The 19,295-nt window shown below is 37.6% G+C and overlaps 1 protein-coding gene across 3 annotated transcripts in view; it reads right to left on the bottom strand.

Annotated features, from left to right (window-relative positions):
- The window catches only part of LOC124157223, a 58,752-nt gene extending 41,821 nt beyond the window's left edge, over window positions 1–16,931 (bottom strand). For all 3 annotated transcript variants that reach the window (XM_046531779.1, XM_046531787.1, XM_046531796.1), the window contains exons 1-5: window positions 16,674–16,931; window positions 15,460–16,530; window positions 15,123–15,300; window positions 12,487–12,657; window positions 8,436–8,539 (exon numbers count right to left, since the gene is read on the bottom strand). In XM_046531779.1, coding sequence (XP_046387735.1) covers window positions 8,436–8,539; window positions 12,487–12,657; window positions 15,123–15,300; window positions 15,460–16,530; window positions 16,674–16,856 — 1,707 coding nt within the window. In that variant the 5' untranslated portion in view covers window positions 16,857–16,931. The remainder of the gene's footprint in view (window positions 1–8,435; window positions 8,540–12,486; window positions 12,658–15,122; window positions 15,301–15,459; window positions 16,531–16,673) is intronic.
- Between the last annotated feature and the right edge of the window lie 2,364 nt (window positions 16,932–19,295).

Genomic DNA, 19,295 nt, shown 5'->3' with positions numbered 1-19,295 from the left:
AAACTGCTTTTAATGAGAATATTTTCGAAAATTAGCTTCTCTGCGAGCATTTAGTATCACCATTGCAACATTTCTCCTGGGTAACAGAAGTAATCTTAGCGCCAGAAATGCTAGCAACTCTACCATGTTATTCAACCATGGGAAACATTGTTCAGAAATGCAACGTTGTTTTTCTCAAGGTAACACGTCATCTGTGGTGTTGCTTGTGAGTAAATAAGATTATTAGGCTTCATTTTCTTGCCCCCAAATGAGTAATTGAATCCAGGAAACATATATCTGATACGACTGAAAAGGATTTCATGCTCTTTTACCGTAAAGGCACACATATGAGACTTTTTCTGGATCCGGTTCTGGTTCAAATCAGAACTATACAAGTGTATGACTAAGGGTTCTAAAAATAATGAGCAAGAGTTATCCTGAAAACTATACTCCTCCTCATTACCAACTCTTGATTTTACACACTTTGATTTTACACAGTGCCCATATTTCGGTCCCTCCAACTGCGTAAAATCAAAGTTTTACTGTATAGATTAAGTTTCTGTTTCTCTCTTTCCTTTTCTTAAAAAGGGCACGTATAATGCTTGAATAAAATATGTAGCTGTAATTTTTATAATGCAGTGATATTGTCAGAACAAAATGAATAGAAAAATGATTTGTGAATGAAAAACTTTGCTGTTTCTACAATTTGGAACTTTATTTTCCTGACTAGTTTCGATACACTGTATCATATTCATAGGACTAAATATGATACAGTGTATCGAAACTACAGTAAAACCCCTCTTTTACACTTTTAAGGGGGACAAGGAAAAAAAGTGTAAATCGCGGGATAGTGTAAAATCGAGGTTAGGCACAATTTAATGAAAAATAACCCCTTTAAATATAGTTAAATGTTCTATTTTTCATATGGATAGTGTTCTAAATGAATAGTGAGTAGAAAACCTTTAATTATGGTAACAAAAAATTCTTTACTAGTACTGAACTCTCAGTGAGGTAGATCATACAAAATATCAGTCTTCTGAAAGAGATCCTTTAACACAGATAATTGCTGATAAATAAGTAAAACGGATAAACATATTCCATTAACTCCATAATATTAAAAAAATCTTATAAAGTAAAAATATTTTAATCTTTGGACAAAAACAATATGCATCAACCTTGACTCTCAAGAAGTCTTCATAAAATTGAAAGCAAATAATTTTATATCGTCGAATTTGAATTAAATATTCTGGGATGAATTCAATGATGAAAAAAGAAGCACCGTTGCAATATGTTCTTTTAATTAGCCTTCTTCTGGAAATATTACATTATCTTTGTTTGATTGGTCATTTTATTTGTGCAAATTATTGATACTCTTTTTTTCTATGATGTCCAACAGCTCTAATTCTCTCTCATTTCCTGCAACAGTTGGTAAATGTAGCCTTAGTGCACTGACAGCAGATATAGCATTGATTGCGCTTTCTTTTGGTATTTCTGTATCATCATCATCCTCCTCACTTGTCTTGATATTTTTAAAACATCTGGGATTTTTGGATTTTCCAATGACAAATGGCCTTAACTTTTCACTACCATTAGCATTAGCACCATACAATACTGTTAAACGCACTTTGCTATGCTTCCCACCATGGCAAGATTCACCTCTAAACTCTTTAAAGTCTTATGGGGAAGTGTATTGAAAAAAAGGCCCGTCTCATCTAAATTGAAAATTTCTTTTGGAGCATACCCTTCTATATATGCTCGCTTAAACAATGTTCCTTCCACTGTTCCACTGTTTGGGGAATAACACTATTGGACTCACCACAAATTGTTTTGTATACAACATTATGCCTAGTCTTAAACCTGCTTATAACCATCCTTTGAAGCCCGAAGTCTTCAATTCCCAGCCTCATTGCCACATGTTGCGCTTTTTCCTTCAAAATAACTCCGCTTATGGGTATGTTCGAGGACCTGGTGCATTGAAACCATTCTTTTAAAATTTCTTCTATAGTCTCTCATATTTTGAGTACTTAACATATTTTCGCCTCTTTGCAATAGGTCGGCAATCCACTGCACTGGTTTCTATATTTTTGCGAGTTTTAATAACAGTGTTTAATGTGGACACTGGAATCCAAAGTTCTTTGGCAAGGGAAACGCGTGAACCTATACATGCGAGTCAACTCTTCCCAACATTTTTATTTTATCTTCTATTGAAAAATTTTTCCTCTCTCATTTCTAGGCCATTCAGTATTTGATTCGCGTTTATTGACACTGTCACGAAAAAAGAAGGGAAAAGGAGATTAAGATTAAAACGAATTTAAAAATAAACGAAGAACTTGGTAGTAATGTACGCGAAGGAGAACGCCCAGTGCGTGGATCATCACGATAACGACTATGAGTATAAACATAGTGTCTATATTTGTAACTACGATGCTTACAAGTGAAGTGGAAAACCTACAATACTTGAAAAGAAATTTAAACTTCGCAAACAATCTGTCTCAGGAAATCCTGCAATCCCCGCGATAGTGGTCAGAAACAGATGAAGAATGAATTATTGTAGTGGTTCAAAGATGATAGTGGCGCTGGTGACCGGTAAAATTAATGATAGTGGTGCTGGTGACCGGTATGTCAAAAAGGCAAGGAGGTTGTAAATACAACTTCGTTTCCTATACTTGCAACCTTCTTGCAAAAAGGTTATCCCAGGCTTCGATCTCTAAAACTCTTTCTTCTTGATTACGGTGCGCTATCCGCCATGTTCCCTTTGGCGGCGTGGCGTAAATAGCGGGTCATTTGAAATTTCGTCAGCGTAAATGCGGGGAAGACTTAACATTGTAGAGATACTTAAATCATCGGGACTCAACGAAAATGTCGCAAATTGCGGGGAAATGTAAATTGCGGGGGCGTAAAAGTGAGGTTCTACTGTAGTCAGGAAAATAAAGTTCCAAATTGTAGAAACAGCAAAGTTTTTCATTCACAAATCAGTAAGATGGATTTCTACAACGTGAAGGCCTCTACTATTCAGTGTGAATAGAAAAATGTTTTTAAAAATAAGGATTCCAATTAAAGGATCCATATCAGTTAATTAAATCACAATGTTTCACAGGAAACATAGTGTGACTTCATGTACAGTCGGATCCCTAAATATTGCAACGAATGAAGCGGCGCCACTTTCGCCTCAGTTTGGAAAATTGAGTTTTGGTATTTTCTATTTTACCTGTAGGAAGAAAATTTGGACCACATTCCCACTCCCGATATATTTTTATTACAACATTAAAAGGAAATAAATGTACACAGGATATGTGCAATGCTTAATACCACATAAATTGTGCAGCTCATGCTATACAATGAATCCACCTTCAGAAATTCAATTTACTTTCTCTCGTAAATTATCCGAACCATCAAAGTATATTTTCCAACAATAATAGCTGAGTTTTTCAATGAGAAATAGCAAACATAAGGTGCATATAAAATATCCGCCGCAATATCACAGCAAATAATGCCACTGCGTGTTAAAATTAAGTTTGATTTAATGACACTAGAAGACTGATTAGTTCCTTTGTATTACTTGGGAAAGCTCATATTGAAATACCATTGGAGTCATTTAGTGAATTGGTCTAGTGGTAAAGCAGAGGAGTTACCATGGTAGAAATATGACTCCGCTGGTTGGAATCTCTCTGGAATAATTTTTTTCAGACACACAGCATGGCAGCAACATATTTTTCTTATCCACTTTAACGCACATTAACACATTGCATACGGATGGCAAGAATTCTCATCATTTTTTTCCTAACGTTCCGGATGGATGACGAAGATTCTCGTCATTCAGGCGCTTCAACCTATACAATTTTAAAGCGTACAATACGTATTCGTTAATACGTTTTCAGTTGTTGATCGTTATTCATAATGAATTGATGCATCATAGCGTTTGATTGGGTAAAGTTATATTCTAAACATTAGCTTTTTAACCATGTTTAAACCAAAGGCATATTTCCAATCTCAACACCTCCACCCAGAATCAGCGTTCCTAGGAATTTAAATACCCCGGTACGCAACGTGTTAACCACTGCTGTCATTATAAAATTTTGAATGGCTAAAAGGTAACCATACTTTTTTTTCTTCTTTTAAAAGACGAACTGTTAAAAAAAAAAGTGGGAATGTTGTCCAAAATGTCCTTCCCACAGGTACAATAGAAAATACCGAAACTCAGTTTCCAAACTGCGGCAAGAGTGGCACCGCTTCATTTGTAGCAATTTCTATGAATACGACTGTACCTCCTCTGCCTGAAGGGTATTTGAAATTGTTTCAACTACTGTACACATTCCTTCATTTAATCATTGAATTCCTTAATTCAGTTTATATTAGAAAAGGAAGGTATTAAGTTTAAATGTAAAATGCATTTAAACATTCAAAAGAATTACTCCAGTCATATTTTGAAGAGCCATTCTTCCGTCATAGAACAGCTCTGCAAAAATTATTCACATAAAATTCTAACAGTTTCTCATAGTTAACTTACATATAAATCAATAAATTCAAAGATAAAAGAGGCAGCAGGAATAATGATAAAGCTTATGAGCAGCATAGCTAAATTATAACTTGGAAATATAGTATAATAACTACAGTGGAACCTCGTTAAAGCGAGTACGGGCTATAGCGACACTCCCGCTATAACGAGAGATAGCCGATGCACCGTCAATTGACCCTATAATAAGCGTGTTAAAAAAATCGTTTTAACGACACCCTTTTGGTGCTGCCTCTCGCCATAGCGAGGGTTTCACCGCCGGAAGACTTTCATCAAGACTCCTTAACCTCTATAATTTCTAGCGATCTGTTAGATATGAAGTTAATGGAGTGCTCAGTCTCAAATTTATGTGGTTAACTGTCGTTCGATAAATAAGTAGTTAATTTTGGTGAAAATATTGTGGCATTAGCATTCGCGAATGCTTCATCTTCTTTTGTTCCTCGGACGGCAGAAAGCAGTCGGCAGCATACCCGCACGTCCGTGAGTTGCGTGAATAGAAAGCATTTGATGGCAGTCACCATGGCCAAAAAAACACCAAACACGTCTAAGTGAGAAAATTAGAGATGTGCGAATAGTATCCGCGAATACTCGAATACCTCGAATATTAGAAAGTATTCGATATTCGAGGTTTCGAATAGTTATGCGAAAAGTACCTCCTCGAATACCTCGAATACTTTGAATTTCGCGTCATACACTGTCGCACGCACGTCGTTGGTAGTTGACTCGGAAAAATGTAGAGAACTGTAATCATTTAGTGCTCGCAGCGCCGTTTTACGCAAGTTGACGAATTACATCAAATTCGTGGATTTTAGCGGTGAAAAGAGTTCGACGAGGGGAACCGAAAATGGTCGGGTGAAAAAATCCGAAAATCCCCGATTCCCCCCACCAGGAGAACCTCAGTGCAGTGGGATAGCAACCTTAGGGCATTTCCCACGATCCGCTATCCCCCTCCATTCAGCACTCGCCTCACCCACTCTGACGCTTTCCTCTTCTCCGAAATCAAACAAAAGGTCCCAGCTCGCGCAGGGATCGCATTACGAAGACCCCTGCTTCGAAAAAATATCGAGTTACGAGAACAATAAAAACGTGTTCCACGCCCTCCCCCTTTTTCTCACCCACTGACCTTTTTCTGGCTACCTGCTTCGAAGTTCCCCATTTCTGGAGGTCAACTGCTGTGTGAGTACCGTGGGATACTTACATTAGCGCATTTCCCAAGATCGGGTATCCCTCTCCATTCAGCACTAGCCCACCCCTCTGAGGATTTCCTCTTCTTCAAAATAAAAAAAAGGTTACAGCTCGCGCAGGGATCATATTACGAAGACCTTAGCTTCGAAAAAATACCGGGTTACAAGAGAACAATAGAAACGTGTTTCCGGCCCTCCCTTTTCTCCCCCACTGACCTTTTTTTTCCTACCAGCTTCGAAGTTCTCCATTTCTGTGGAGGTCAACCGCTGCATGAGTCATCTATAAGCACAAAAGGTGTCTAAGAATGACTTTCGTCAATTGATGTTACACCTTTATTGAATTGAAATATTAGTAATGTGCGCGTAATTTCAAAAAGAATAAGACCAAACACGACGTATTTCTGAGTTTATTTAAGCATTTTACGCAAAGAAATAAATGTCAAAATACGACGGAGACTTAGCATTCTGGCGAAACTCGATATGAGCAGCAGAGCTTCTCCGAAGTTGATGCGGTATTTTTTTCCGAAAGCATATATCAAGTTACAATTAATGAGTGGTGCTATAAATCTTTATTGTTACAGTCCCAGATGAAGGGATATTTTCACAGAATATTTGGTTTCTCCCTGATAGCAATTCCAATTCATCTTCTTATCTCGTGAGAACTCCCAAAGATGGACTGAAAATAATTGAAGAAAATCCGGTGGTAAAGAGCTTGTATTTTACAAAATACCTCAGATTGTCGGCTAGCACTTGGCAGCAGAAGTGGGGGTAAAACGATGTTAGTTGAATTAATTATATGCCCAATTGTTTCCATAAAATTAAAATATTCATTAATCAGCTAAATTCCTGTTCGAATCATTTAAAGTAAATCAAAATTACTCCCCAAAATCTTGTGTTTCCTGCTGCATAGGCAACCGAGTCAAACATTCCAGCATTCATCATTTAGTATTCGAGGTATTCGAAATTCGAGGTATTCGAATATTCGAGCAATGATTTAATATTCGAATTCGATATTCGAATTCGAGAAATCTGCTATTCGACCCATCTCTAGAGAAAATAAAAATAAAGGAGTAATATGAGAGTGTCGAAATTAATTTATCTTCCTATTCCCTCTGCAAAATTATAAAAACACAGAAGCGCCCAAGGAATGCAGATGATGAATAGTTATAAGTAGCTTTGTTCGGGTGGTTTTGCCCATTCCAATCTGCGGGAACTTCTGAGAAAGGGGCTACGCCCAAGCCTAAAGCGGAACATTTCAGGGATAGATTGCGAATCGAGAATTTTAAGAGTGCAGAAGGTTGATTATACTAATGCGAAGCACCAAAGCGTTATCTCCCCTCATAATTGCTGGTCATGCCTGCGGTGTAAACCCGAAGTCGTGGAAGAAAGGACTCCAATCGTAAGTATCTTTAGAAGTATTCCCCGCGTCATATAACATAGACGAAACGGAACTTTTTTACGTACAACTCCCCGACAAAACCCTTGCAGTATGAGGTATTTCTTGCAATGATGCCTCTAAAGGTAGGTAGTGCGCCTTAGCGATGATGTAGGATCTACGAAGCAATGATACTCAGCGTGAATTGCCCGGATGGACGTATTTATTCTCCGTTGCGGATTTACAAGGGTGAACTATTCGCGTCAGTGGTCGGAGTCGTACTGGCGCTCTCTCTTGTCACGTGGGTAGCCGAGCATCCCCTGGTGGCCGCTGGAAGAACTCGCAGAACAACTAACTCGTTTGCAGTGCCGTGGTAAACTCGGTGTATTACTTCAAATACGTCGCGAGCATAACACTCAAAAAGAAACTTTTTTTCAACAACGGCAATTTTAATCACATCATTTTTCAAGCTTAGCAAATTTTTTACCGTAGATTGTGTAGGTATTACATTATTTGATAGAAAAAGTCTTCCAAGGCGGGAACGTTATACAACCTTCCACCGTTTTCGCCTGTAGAAACAAATGTAACGCGTTATTTCACTTCACTGCCGCATAACGTACAGAAACAATAAACATACACCAATGGAAACATTTGAGGCATTAAATAACCGCGATACTGTTTTATCAATTAATTTTTGAATTTTCAGTGGAAAATACCAAAATAATAGAATGATCACGTAAATGAACTAATTAAGTGCATAGAAAAATGGCTTCGTCGGTTGTGCATTGGCATAATGATTGACGAAACAATGCTTTCCATGATTTTTATTCAGTGCGGCGCTTATAAATTGTTTGAATAGTTAGTCATTGTTTGAGTTAGGAAATTTAGTGATGCAAAAAAAACATCGCCTTTCGTCTGGATTTATGCTTACGTTTATCGGATAGATGTTTATCTGTCGCCACACCACTCCTGTTCCTGTATATCTGTTCGCAAAAGGTATATTGGCTATTATTTGCTCCACCTCCGGTAAAGCGACAATTCGCTATAGCGAGTGTTTATTAGTACACCGTGGGGTGTCGTTATATCGAGGTTGCACTGTAGCTAGAATATTGAGCTATATTGGAAACATAAATCCATACAACAATCGTCATAGGCCAAACAATAACCTCATAATTTGCCAAACATAAACCTCAATGAGCCTGTCCTGCAATCGACAGGGATTTCAGCCTCTAATTCTAATAACATTTTCCCAGCATATTGAAATCAAAGAGTCTAAAAAGAACTCTACCCCTTAGACAGGTTCCTCAGCATAAAATTTAATCACATAAGACTTATAATGTAAATTAACATTCTCCTTAGAATGAAGATAATAAGCAAAACCTACCACTTTCTTCCCTTTCCTCTGCAAATGCAAACAACAGTTGAGAATGCTGTCATCTGGAACATCTATTTCAATACAGTGCTCTCTGTCTTCTAAAGCTGACTGGCCTTCAATACAAAAAGCAGAAAACAATTTGTCTAGCCATGCCCTTAAAACAAAAAAAGGTCACTCAGCCCATTAACATTAATAAAACCTTAATACATATGAAAGAAATTCGTATGTTTACATTATCGATACTTCCACTCCACAAATGCTCAACAATCGCTTACCTAAATCAAATCCACTTGTCTAGCACTAATAGGGCTATTAGATGAGCAGATTTGATTCAGTGGGCGATTGTTGAGCATATGTGCAGTTATCTGGCCAGGGATCATTTAACAACTAGCATGGTTTGTGCCAAGTTTTGAACCCCCTTTTCCATAAGTAAGAAAATATGAGATTTTCTCCATGTCTAATCTGAATTATGAAAGACACCAGGAAAAAGTATTTCTAAATAAGACTTAAGAATCATTCCTAATACTTTGGGAATCTCAATCTAAACATTAATTTTTACCAAAACAAACTATAAATTAGCTCACTGTAAGCCTTTGTTCATCGAACTTAAAATATTGACAGCTGTTAATTTATATATTTACTCTGTTTTATTACATACAAAGCATAATTTACCTCATGTACTTCAGAGACAAAATATTCACTGTCATAACACCAGAAATAGCAACAAACTAAACTTGCCATACTACAGGTTACCCACATCATTTACCAGCTACAAGAGGATAGGGATGAGAATCTACAACAAATTCCCAAGAAATATGATGGATATCCCTGCAGATTAGAGATGTGCGAATAGTATCCGCGAATACTCGAATACCTCGAATAATAGAAAGTATTCGATATTCGAGATCTCGAATAGTTATGCCAAAGGTACCGTCTCGAATACCTCGAATACTTTGAATTTCGCGTCATACACTGTCGCTCGCACGTCGTTGGTAGTTGACTCGGAAAAATGAGAACTCGTCTAGTGCATGCAGCGCCGTTTTAGGCAAGCTGACGAAATACATCAAATTCACGGGTTTGAGCGGTGAAAAGAGTTCGACGTGGGGAACCGAAATTGATCGGATGAAAAAAATCCGAAAATCCCAGGTGTCCCCTATCAGGAGAACCTCAGTTCCGTGGGATAGCAACATTGGCGCATTTCCCACGATCCGCTATCCCCATCCATTCAGCGTTCGCCCCCCCCCTCTCAGACGATTTCCTCTTCCCCGAAAACAAAAAAAAGGTCCCGGCTCGTGCAGGGATCATATTACGAAGACCTCAGCTTTGAAAAAAATATCAAGTTACCGGAAAATAATAGAATCGTGTTTCACCCTTCCCTCTTTCTCCCCACTGACCATTTTCCCGCATCCATCTTATGATAAAATGAGAGGAGGTGTGTGGCTAATAATGACAGGCACTTATTTTGAATCTTCCCCAGGAGATGAAACTACCATAGGGAGGAACTCAGTGCCGTGGGATAGTGACATTGGCGCATTTCCCACGATCTGCTATCCCCCTCCATTCAGCATTCGCCTCACCCACTCTTGACGATTTCCTCTTCTCCGAAATCAAACAAAAGATCCCAGCTCGCGCAGGGATTGTATTACAAAAACCTTAGCTTCAAAAAATATCAAGTTACGCGAGAAAAATAGAAACGTGTCTCGCACCCACCCCCTTTTCTCACCCACTGACCTTTTTCTACCTACCTGCTTCGAATTTCCCCCTTTCTCGAGGTCAACTGCTGCATGAGTCATCTACTAGCCCGAAAGGTGTCTAACAATGACTTTCGGCAATTGTTATTACACCTTTATTGGATTGAAATATTAGTAATGTGCGCGTAATTTAAAAAAGAATAAGACCAAACACGACATATTTCTGACTTTATTTAAGCATTTTGCGCAAGAAAATAAATACCGGGAAGAAGAAGAAATACGACGGAGGCGTAATGCTCAAATAGGGCGGTTTCCTATTATTTTTTATTGCCTAAATCGAAATATTAATACTCCTGAAGTACGTATTTAACGCTTTTAGAGTTTTATAAGACGATATCTATTTTTCGCGATTAAATTAAAAGTGAAAATTTTCAAGCGCGCGAATACGCGACGGGTAAGTATGAATGCCGGGAAAAACTCCGCGTGACGTCGTTCTGGTTCCCGCTGCCGCAAGTGAGGTGACCTTGGGGCGAGGCTCTGAGCGCTATTACGACGCAGGATGCTAGCAGGTAGCCGAGTACCATGCTAGTTGGTAGCGCTTGGCTTGGATTATTAATACCTTATCAAACAGACTGTGTGATTATTAAGACATGTTTCCCTGAGCTCTGTGCCTCATGCATGCATTGGTAACCTCAGACGATGTAAAACTCCGATCCTCTCGTGTAGAAACTAGGTCCCTGTGATGTCACGTGGAGTGGCATCGCATAGGCGCCAATCTGGCCTTTTTCAAATGAGGTAAAATTGAACATTGCCATTAGTCTAAACCGGTATTTCTAGAACGAAATAATTTGTATAATATGAATACACTAATGGTGGGTAACGAATCACAATCAATACCTTTCGTTTTCTTTAATGTAGGAAACTACCCTATTGTTTACATAAAATTAAAATATTCCATTAATCAGCTAAATTCCTGTTTGAATCCTTTAAAGGCAATCACAATCACTCGCCAAAATCTTGGGTTTCCTGCTGCATAGGCGACCTAGTCAAACATTTTCACATTCATCGTTTAGTATTCGAGGTATTCGAAATTCGAGGTATTCGAATATTCGAGCAATGATTTAATATTCGAATTCGATATTCGAATTCGAGAAATCTACTATTCGACCCATCCCTACTGCAGATAATTTCAAAAATAAAATATTCAATTTACTTGTTGCAAGATCCTTTTACTCCTTGCAGGAATTTTATGAAACAAAAATCTAGGGATGGGATTGCTGGTCTTTTATAATTGCTGTCAATGTGTAAAGGAAATTGTATATGTATTTGTGTAATGTTCTTGGTCTAAAATTGCATAAAGCTACAATGCATACTGTTATAATATCTGTAGATGAAAGCTTGACGTTGTCTATTGCTGTAAGGGCTGAATGACAATAAAATCATTATTATTATTATGAAAACCCAATAAATATAAAAACCCAACCTCAAGAGGTGCCATTGGGTTTTTATATTTATTTATTGCCAAATCCAATAATCTTTTTATGGATAGTTAATTACAATATGCTTGCATTCCTCCGTTAAATAAAATTCATTTAATTTTATTATTAGATATACGATACTAGAATAAAAATTTTTGGTTAAAATATAAGAGCAGCCATCTTTAGAATGCTACGAGAACTGACCCCAGTGCATGGCATCCGATATACCGGATGGTCATTTTTCAGTGTTGATAAAAGATAAAAAAATTCACAGAAAAAACTTGAGAAATTATAAAATAAAAAGATCAACCTTTAGAACGAAAATGAGATAAAATTTACCATCATATTGTGCAAAATACTTCAATAAAAAATAATTAGCGTACCCCATGTGGGTGACTGAAAATTTTTTCAATACCATGTCCCACATAAATGTTTCTCAAGTTGATAAATTTAAGGAGGCAACTAAAATATTAGCGTAGTGGTGTAGACTGACATCCATTTGAACTTAATTAAGTATCACAATGTAGCGCTCGTCAACTGGAGCCCAGGAAAAAAATTCAATACGCGCGTCCGATATATCAGACGCTATGCACTAATGGGTTAAAGAAGATGTAGATGGCTGGTTTTACATACATAATAATAACACTCAATAAGGCGATTGATAAATTAAAAAGCAAGGATTAGCCATTCCGTTCTCTCCCAGCCGCAAGAATTCTTACACCTATGAATTCTCTTTCAAATTTAATATTCTAAACAATTCCAGGTTTTACAATTGATTATTGTCATTCTTTTATACTCTAAACACAAACACTACATTTTTTTCCATTTCAACAGAAAAATTAGTCAATGTGTACATTAATTCCTCAAAGAAGTAGAGAATGGTGCACTTGCCTTTAACTCGAGGATGATGGGAACTGAAACAGCTATTGATGAAGTGGGAAGCTGATCTGGCTTTTGACTCCAATGCAGGATTGCGGGATTTGGTTCCTCTGAGCCCACCTTTAAGAGTATCAAGTTCCCTCAGCACCATCCAAGGAATCACAAGAATAGGACGTCCTAGAGCTGATAAATAATATCAATGAGAATTGAAGGGCTAATAGAAAGAAATAGTCAGATAATGAATGGTAACATAATAAATGAAAAAGATAAATTTTAATTTTTCTATTTATTACACCAACTGAAAGAGCAAAAGACATTCACAGCTATTCTGACAGACAAAATAGGAATTAGGAAATGTGACAGAAGAATTGAAGCTTTACATACCTGCCAGACTTTAATTCAAGATTATTCGCACATTATATTTTCAAAATTTAAAAATATCAATTTCCTATGAAAATAAAATTAATTTTTGTCACAGCAAAACAATTAGGGCAGTGGTTTAAAATGTAGGGTTAAAATAAAAAGGAATATATAGCATAGTATAACTGTTCTCCAGCATTTACATAATAAATTTACCCCCAGAACCATATCCCACTCCTAATTCACTGACATTAGGCAAAATGCTAGTTCTTCTCTCTCTTGCCGACTTTTGGTAGTTTGTTAGTTCGAACAAAGATGTGAAAATATGTACCAGTCTGCAAGCCAAACGATGGCATATTTAATTGCAATAGACACTATCAGCATTACTCACAACTACTTCCTCATACATTTTACCATTGTTAACTTTTATCATAGAATCACAGTGCTAATGTTACGACAGGAGGCCTCAAAAGATCAGCTGATTTACAAATTAAGTTAATTCTGCTACTGTATTACATATTAAGAAAGAGTAGCAAAATTAATGTTAACTTAAGCATTATTGTACCTTGTAACTAATCCTTAAAATGATACAGTAATTATATTACTATGGGGAATGTGAATGTTGCTCACATATATGAATGTATATTTTGAAAACACATGAGTCAACCACCACATAATTTGGAATATTCATGAATTTACATTTGGTCTTTCAGTGCATAATGTTCAAGTAACAATGGACAAACTGGTGGCCTAAAGTTGACAATTGGTAACTTTCAGTTGCTTGGGTATGTGAAAGCCCCAGCTCAGCTGCAACTGAGGCAGAAAAGGAAAAGTAGGGGAAATGAGCATGCTAGACTGAGAAATTCTGTTGTTCGCCATGGCCACTGTCTCCTAGATCATGCTTTTGTTAGCACTTCTTTAGCGAATTTAACTTCAGCGCAATTTCACGATACGGCACCCCATTAGCACCACTTGTACTCTGGCAGCCCATCTGGGTCCTTCTGTCTCCTGCACATACATTAGTCCACATTTTCAGCCACAACAACCATCACCCCATGTCGTCATTTCTCAGTTAATTGGAAACTCCATAATCACGAAGGATAAGAAGGACCTTATAATAAGTGTTCCTACTCCTCAATTTGACTTAGATGTCCAACAACACTACCGAAACATATGTATTCAGATCTCAGTGCAATAATTGAATGCATTGTTTTTGGAGTTTCAACACGGTGAATTGGTTCATGAATACTTTCTTTCCTAGGCCCAAACAATTCTGTATAATGAGGGTGAGTTACATACATCCATTCAGTCACTAATTTAAGGATGATCACAAAGGAAATGGTAGGAAGTATGTAATCTCCATTTGTTAACATTTCCAGCACTGTGCCATTTAGTTTTGATTATGCCATCAAAACATAGGATATCCTGAGAAGAGACTAAAATCGCCTAAAATTATCAGAGCATGGCTATATTCAATTAGCCTGTAGAGTGAGGGAGGGGTGATGGAAGGGGTGGCTAACCCTGTGCAACAGGGTGGCTATAATAACAAGGGGCTAACCCTGTGCAACAAATATAGTCTGGCACTTCACCCCCTTCAATGGCCACAATCAACCACAGGGAAAATCTTTTGATTAGATCAAATGAAGTAAAACATTTTGAAACGGCAAAATGTGGCAATACGTTTGAAACCAGAAAAAAATCTGCAAGAGGAACAAATACAGCAAAGAAATGAGAGTTGAGAAAAGCTGAAAGGGAGAACAGGACAGACAGTATAAGACATTTTTGAAGGGATGATAGAACAATAATCAAAACAATTCTCACACAAATTCAAATTATCACTTCTCTAAAGGATTATAAAATAAGGTTGGACAAATAATATGGCAATTTTTAAGTTTAAAGGTCATTTTCTGATTTTTCCCTCCCTCGCCTCCCCCTCCCCTCAATAGCAATATACTTTTACCACTATCATTAAAATAATTAATACATGCCTAGCAAGAAAGGACTATCATTTCAGCCAATTAAATCAAAAAAAGATAACATATCGCTACAACAATTTCACAACAGAGACATGTGAAGATGTTCAACAGACTCAAAGCTCATGCTTCAGCAATGAGGGACAACATTTTCCAAAAACTACAGGAATCTAATCACCATTGCAATACTAACTTGTTCAAATTCCGTGTGATAAAGTGAGAATTAAAGTCATTGCTTATATTTGTTATGGAGCCTCCCCTCACAACTCCATGGGTAGGCATTTTGAAACCTCTTAGTCACCCTAATGTTAGTACCTTCGTACTCCCGTTGGCTCAATTCCTTCACATATTTCAAGTGGGATATTAGTATATTGGTGTCCAACACAATGACGCAGTCAGTTCCACTGTCTTGGGAGATATCGAAGCAATTTGTGTCCATATCTTCAATAAGTTGATCCTCATTATTCTGGCAGCACTCCCTCAGGACTTTAATCTGGCAATATCATAAAATAAACATTTAAAGATAAGCATCAAATAAAACTAATAGATAAAGTAAATGAACACACTAACCACCTGACGAGGAAAATATTCCTTTCTAATAAAAAGTATTCATTTATAAAATATTTAGGAAAAAATAAGCCCATTTACTCACATTCTGCAAAACTTTCTCATCTTCAATATCCTCCCATTCCATCCTAGAATCATCTAGGCAATCATCATCTTTGAGATCTAATTTTACACTAAGCATCCCAGTCTTTGAGTTCGTATCCCACCCTGAGGTAGGGTAGGAAGATTCTGAGTACAGATCCGGAGGGAGGGGCATTCTTGTAGCAGATCGAGATCCTGCCGCCAACACACTGCAAGGATTGTGGTTTCCATGTCCTGTTGCACTAATATTTATTTTAATTCGACGGTCGTTCACGGCACATGACTGCAAAGATTTAACTCTCCTTAACCCATCATAGGATTGACTTCGTACCCTCTCATTGTCAACTCTATGATCTAATTCCAAGGTATTATAAGAGGGTGCTCCCTCCACATCACGCACTTTACTAGGATGAGCTCTGTTGTAACGGTTAATAAGCTCAGGTTGAGATAAATCTTTTTTGATACCGACATTAGGTACGTTAGCAGGTACCGCCTTCTTTGGATGGCCATTCAGTCTTCTCTTCCTCAAGGACTCGTATACCCTTAAACAGGCTAACACGCTATCATCGGGCGTATTCGGTGCCGACCTTTGCTTTACTGAGTTTGATGTAGTTATTGTCTTCGATGATCCTGATGCACTGGCACCTTTATTTGGACCAAAGGGGTTGTGTTTTGTTGGTACCGATCGAGTCGTGATTTTTAGTCCCGAAAACACATCATGGCGCGCGTTGCTACATGGAGACTTGATAGCTTGAACTTTGCCAATGGGTGTAGGGAAATCCGTTGATTCCGAAAGGCGCGGTGATGGTTTGTCATCCGCTTGTACTGTATTAGACTGATTGCTTTTGGTGCGCTTCTTTTTCCGTCTTGAACTTACTGCTTCATGCGATGGCGATGGATCAGAACCAACAGCTTTCTTTAAAATTGATGGTGCTGCATTCACAACAATGGTCTTTTTAGAGTTGTGGGATGCCTCAGCCGAATCCAGCTTAATAATTTGGCTTTCTCGATTGAGAGTACCAAAAGTACTACGGTTTCGTGGGCTATTAGCCATACGGTTTGCTTCGGTGCATTCCTACATTCAATTAGAAACATCTGATTAAAGCGTATGAATAAGCGAAATAGCAGTCCAACTAGTTCATTTGGATATAGTCGAACTAATTGAAATTAAATAAAAATTAAAACAAGATAAAATAACCGTTAAATATACTCAATCACCTCTGTTCTTCTGCTACAACCAGACACTGCGCTGGGAACTTGTTTACTTTGACTTGATCGTTCATGATTGTGTCCAGAGATAGATGCTTGTCTACCTTGAGAAACGGAAAGACGAGAAGTCAAACTCTGTAGAGCTGCGTTCCTTCTTATCGGATTGTCCAGCTTTTTCTTAGAAGAAGACATGACTACGTCGTTTAAAATGGCACATAACAAAATAATACGTCAAGCTAAGATTCCCACTTCACATGTGGAACCAAATAAACATTTGACTATCGATATCAATAACTCCCGCGGGGACCACAAAACAACCTCTAGCGCTCTTGCTCGGTCTCCTAGCGCCAAATTTTTAACATGGAAGCGCATGAGTTCATCTTACAATTTCGGATTAATATTATAGACATAGGCGTGCCCAGGATCAAAACTAGGGGACAAGCCATGGTTGTTCAAGTTGTAGGTAAGATTGAAGCATGGAAAAGGTGGATGAAATTAAAATTTTAAGGAAACTGTAACAGCTCTTTATTAGTTTTTAAAATTATTAGCTTGAAAAAATATTATTTTCCGTAAGGACATTTGCGATTATTGCTTCTAGGGGAGGAGGGCAGCAGGGATTGGCAAGGGAAGTGATACGTAGTCGAATAAAACATTTAACGGCTAATCAAATAACATAGTCAAATGCCCTTCTGAATTGTCTTCGATAAAAGCCACTCCTTGCGGGTCCTTGCATGGTATGCCATTGCAATTTCAAGATTTTCAGTCATCATCATGGTCATCTATCCTAGTAATTGTTTCATTTGTTTCTCTACTCACCTAACTGCCATTATTTTCGTATTACCGATCTTTTCACTGTTACATTCTTGAAAACTTTTCCTACTTCGCTCATTATACTTGAGTGCATTCTTTGTTGTTCTTCCCATCCACTCATCATCTGGCCATCATGCCTCATGATGTGGCCAACTAAGTTTTCCCCTCTTCTTCCTGGCTGTAAAAAGCCTCATATTTTCTTCCACTCTTCTTAGCAGTTCATCAGGTTCTAAAGTTTCACCCCAATGTTAGTGACTGGAGCAGAGCTTCAGTTTATGATGAATCATGACAACATGGCTAATCATGGCATTTACTGTTTGAAACATTTGATATGCCGAAAAAATATGCATGAAGGTTAGATATTAGCAGACACATCAAGGTCACTTTACCAGTTGTATATATTTTTCTTATTGGTAGCATGTCACTTGTTTATATCTAGCACTTTTATCTTGATACATTCAGGCTATTTATAACAAACCTTCGTCAGCATTTCTCTGTGTCTTAAAGATAAAAATTCAGCTGTGGGAAAATTCTGAGGTACATATTCATAATTATTATGTAGTCAAATGTTGACCCTGGTCTTCTCTAATATCCTCCGAAAATTTTATGATTACAGGTCAACCTGGGAAAGGGCATGCGGGGTGTTAATGACACCTCATGGTTCTTCTTTGACTGATTGAATGTGCATCATGGTATCTAAAGTGTTGATAGTTCTTATATACCTTCAAGTATCATACATTTTGACAAAGTACTGTCAGTATCCCATAAAATTTTCATTCCGCTTTGGGATCGGAACAAGTTTAAGTGTCCCGGGTTGTCACCTACACCCCACATGCCCTTCCACGTTCCTATTCCGAGCCATACAACTTCCCCTGAGCATTTTCCTTTCATTGGAGGTAATTATTTTTTTTTTCTTTTACCATGTAGAACATTACATTCAGCATCATGTATAATAAGATATTTCACGCCTTGAAGCCCAAAGTTGTAAAGTTAACATCAAATATGTTGCCGCATGTCAAATGACGTACATAGCAAACTTCAATTGAATACATTTCTCCCATTATTAATTTTATGGTAATAGTGTAAAAGTAAATATTTAGTATCTATCTAATTCGGTTACCTATTTAATCAGGAACACAACATAACTGTATCATTCCAAGTAAAGAGAAAAAATATATTTTCTTAGGGGTGTCGATGACAGCCCATGTGCCTTCTAACGTTACATTTTGCTACCTGCCCTCTCCCGGGTTAAGTTTCAAACAAGTATATTTGCAAAAAAAATTTAGGTCAAGTGGGAGTGATGCATACTACTAATATTAATTCTCCCAAAAATTATTTTCATAGATTTTAGACCCTAATTGAATGATTGCTTTGGTTTGATGTTTTATGTATTCACTTAATGTATATTCCTGATTGGGTAATTGGTAATTTGCTTTAGATACAAGAGCATCAAAAATGCCTTGATTGGATAATAACATTATATATATGTACATTTACAAGGGCGTACCCAGGATCAAAACTAGGGGGGGGGGGAGGGGGAGCAAGCCATGCTTGTTCAAGTTGTAACAGGTCTTTGTTAGTTTTAAAAATTATTTACTTGAAAAAATATTATTTTCCTTAAAGGCATTTGTGATTTTTGCTTCTGGGGGGGGGGGGGGTGGCAGCTGCCCCCTAGGGGGCAGAGCTCCTGCCCCTCGCTGGGGACGCCCATGTACATGTATATATTATACTTTGCTTATTACTATTATAATTAACACAACTGCTATAATGTCCAAAATACCTTGACTGGATTCCTTGAAAAAAAATTGTCAAAACATGGAG

This window comes from Ischnura elegans, chromosome 1 (assembly GCF_921293095.1).
Source record: "Ischnura elegans chromosome 1, ioIscEleg1.1, whole genome shotgun sequence".
NCBI classification, from domain to species: domain Eukaryota; kingdom Metazoa; phylum Arthropoda; class Insecta; order Odonata; family Coenagrionidae; genus Ischnura; species Ischnura elegans.
This window is presented reverse-complemented; position numbering and strand designations above follow the sequence as displayed.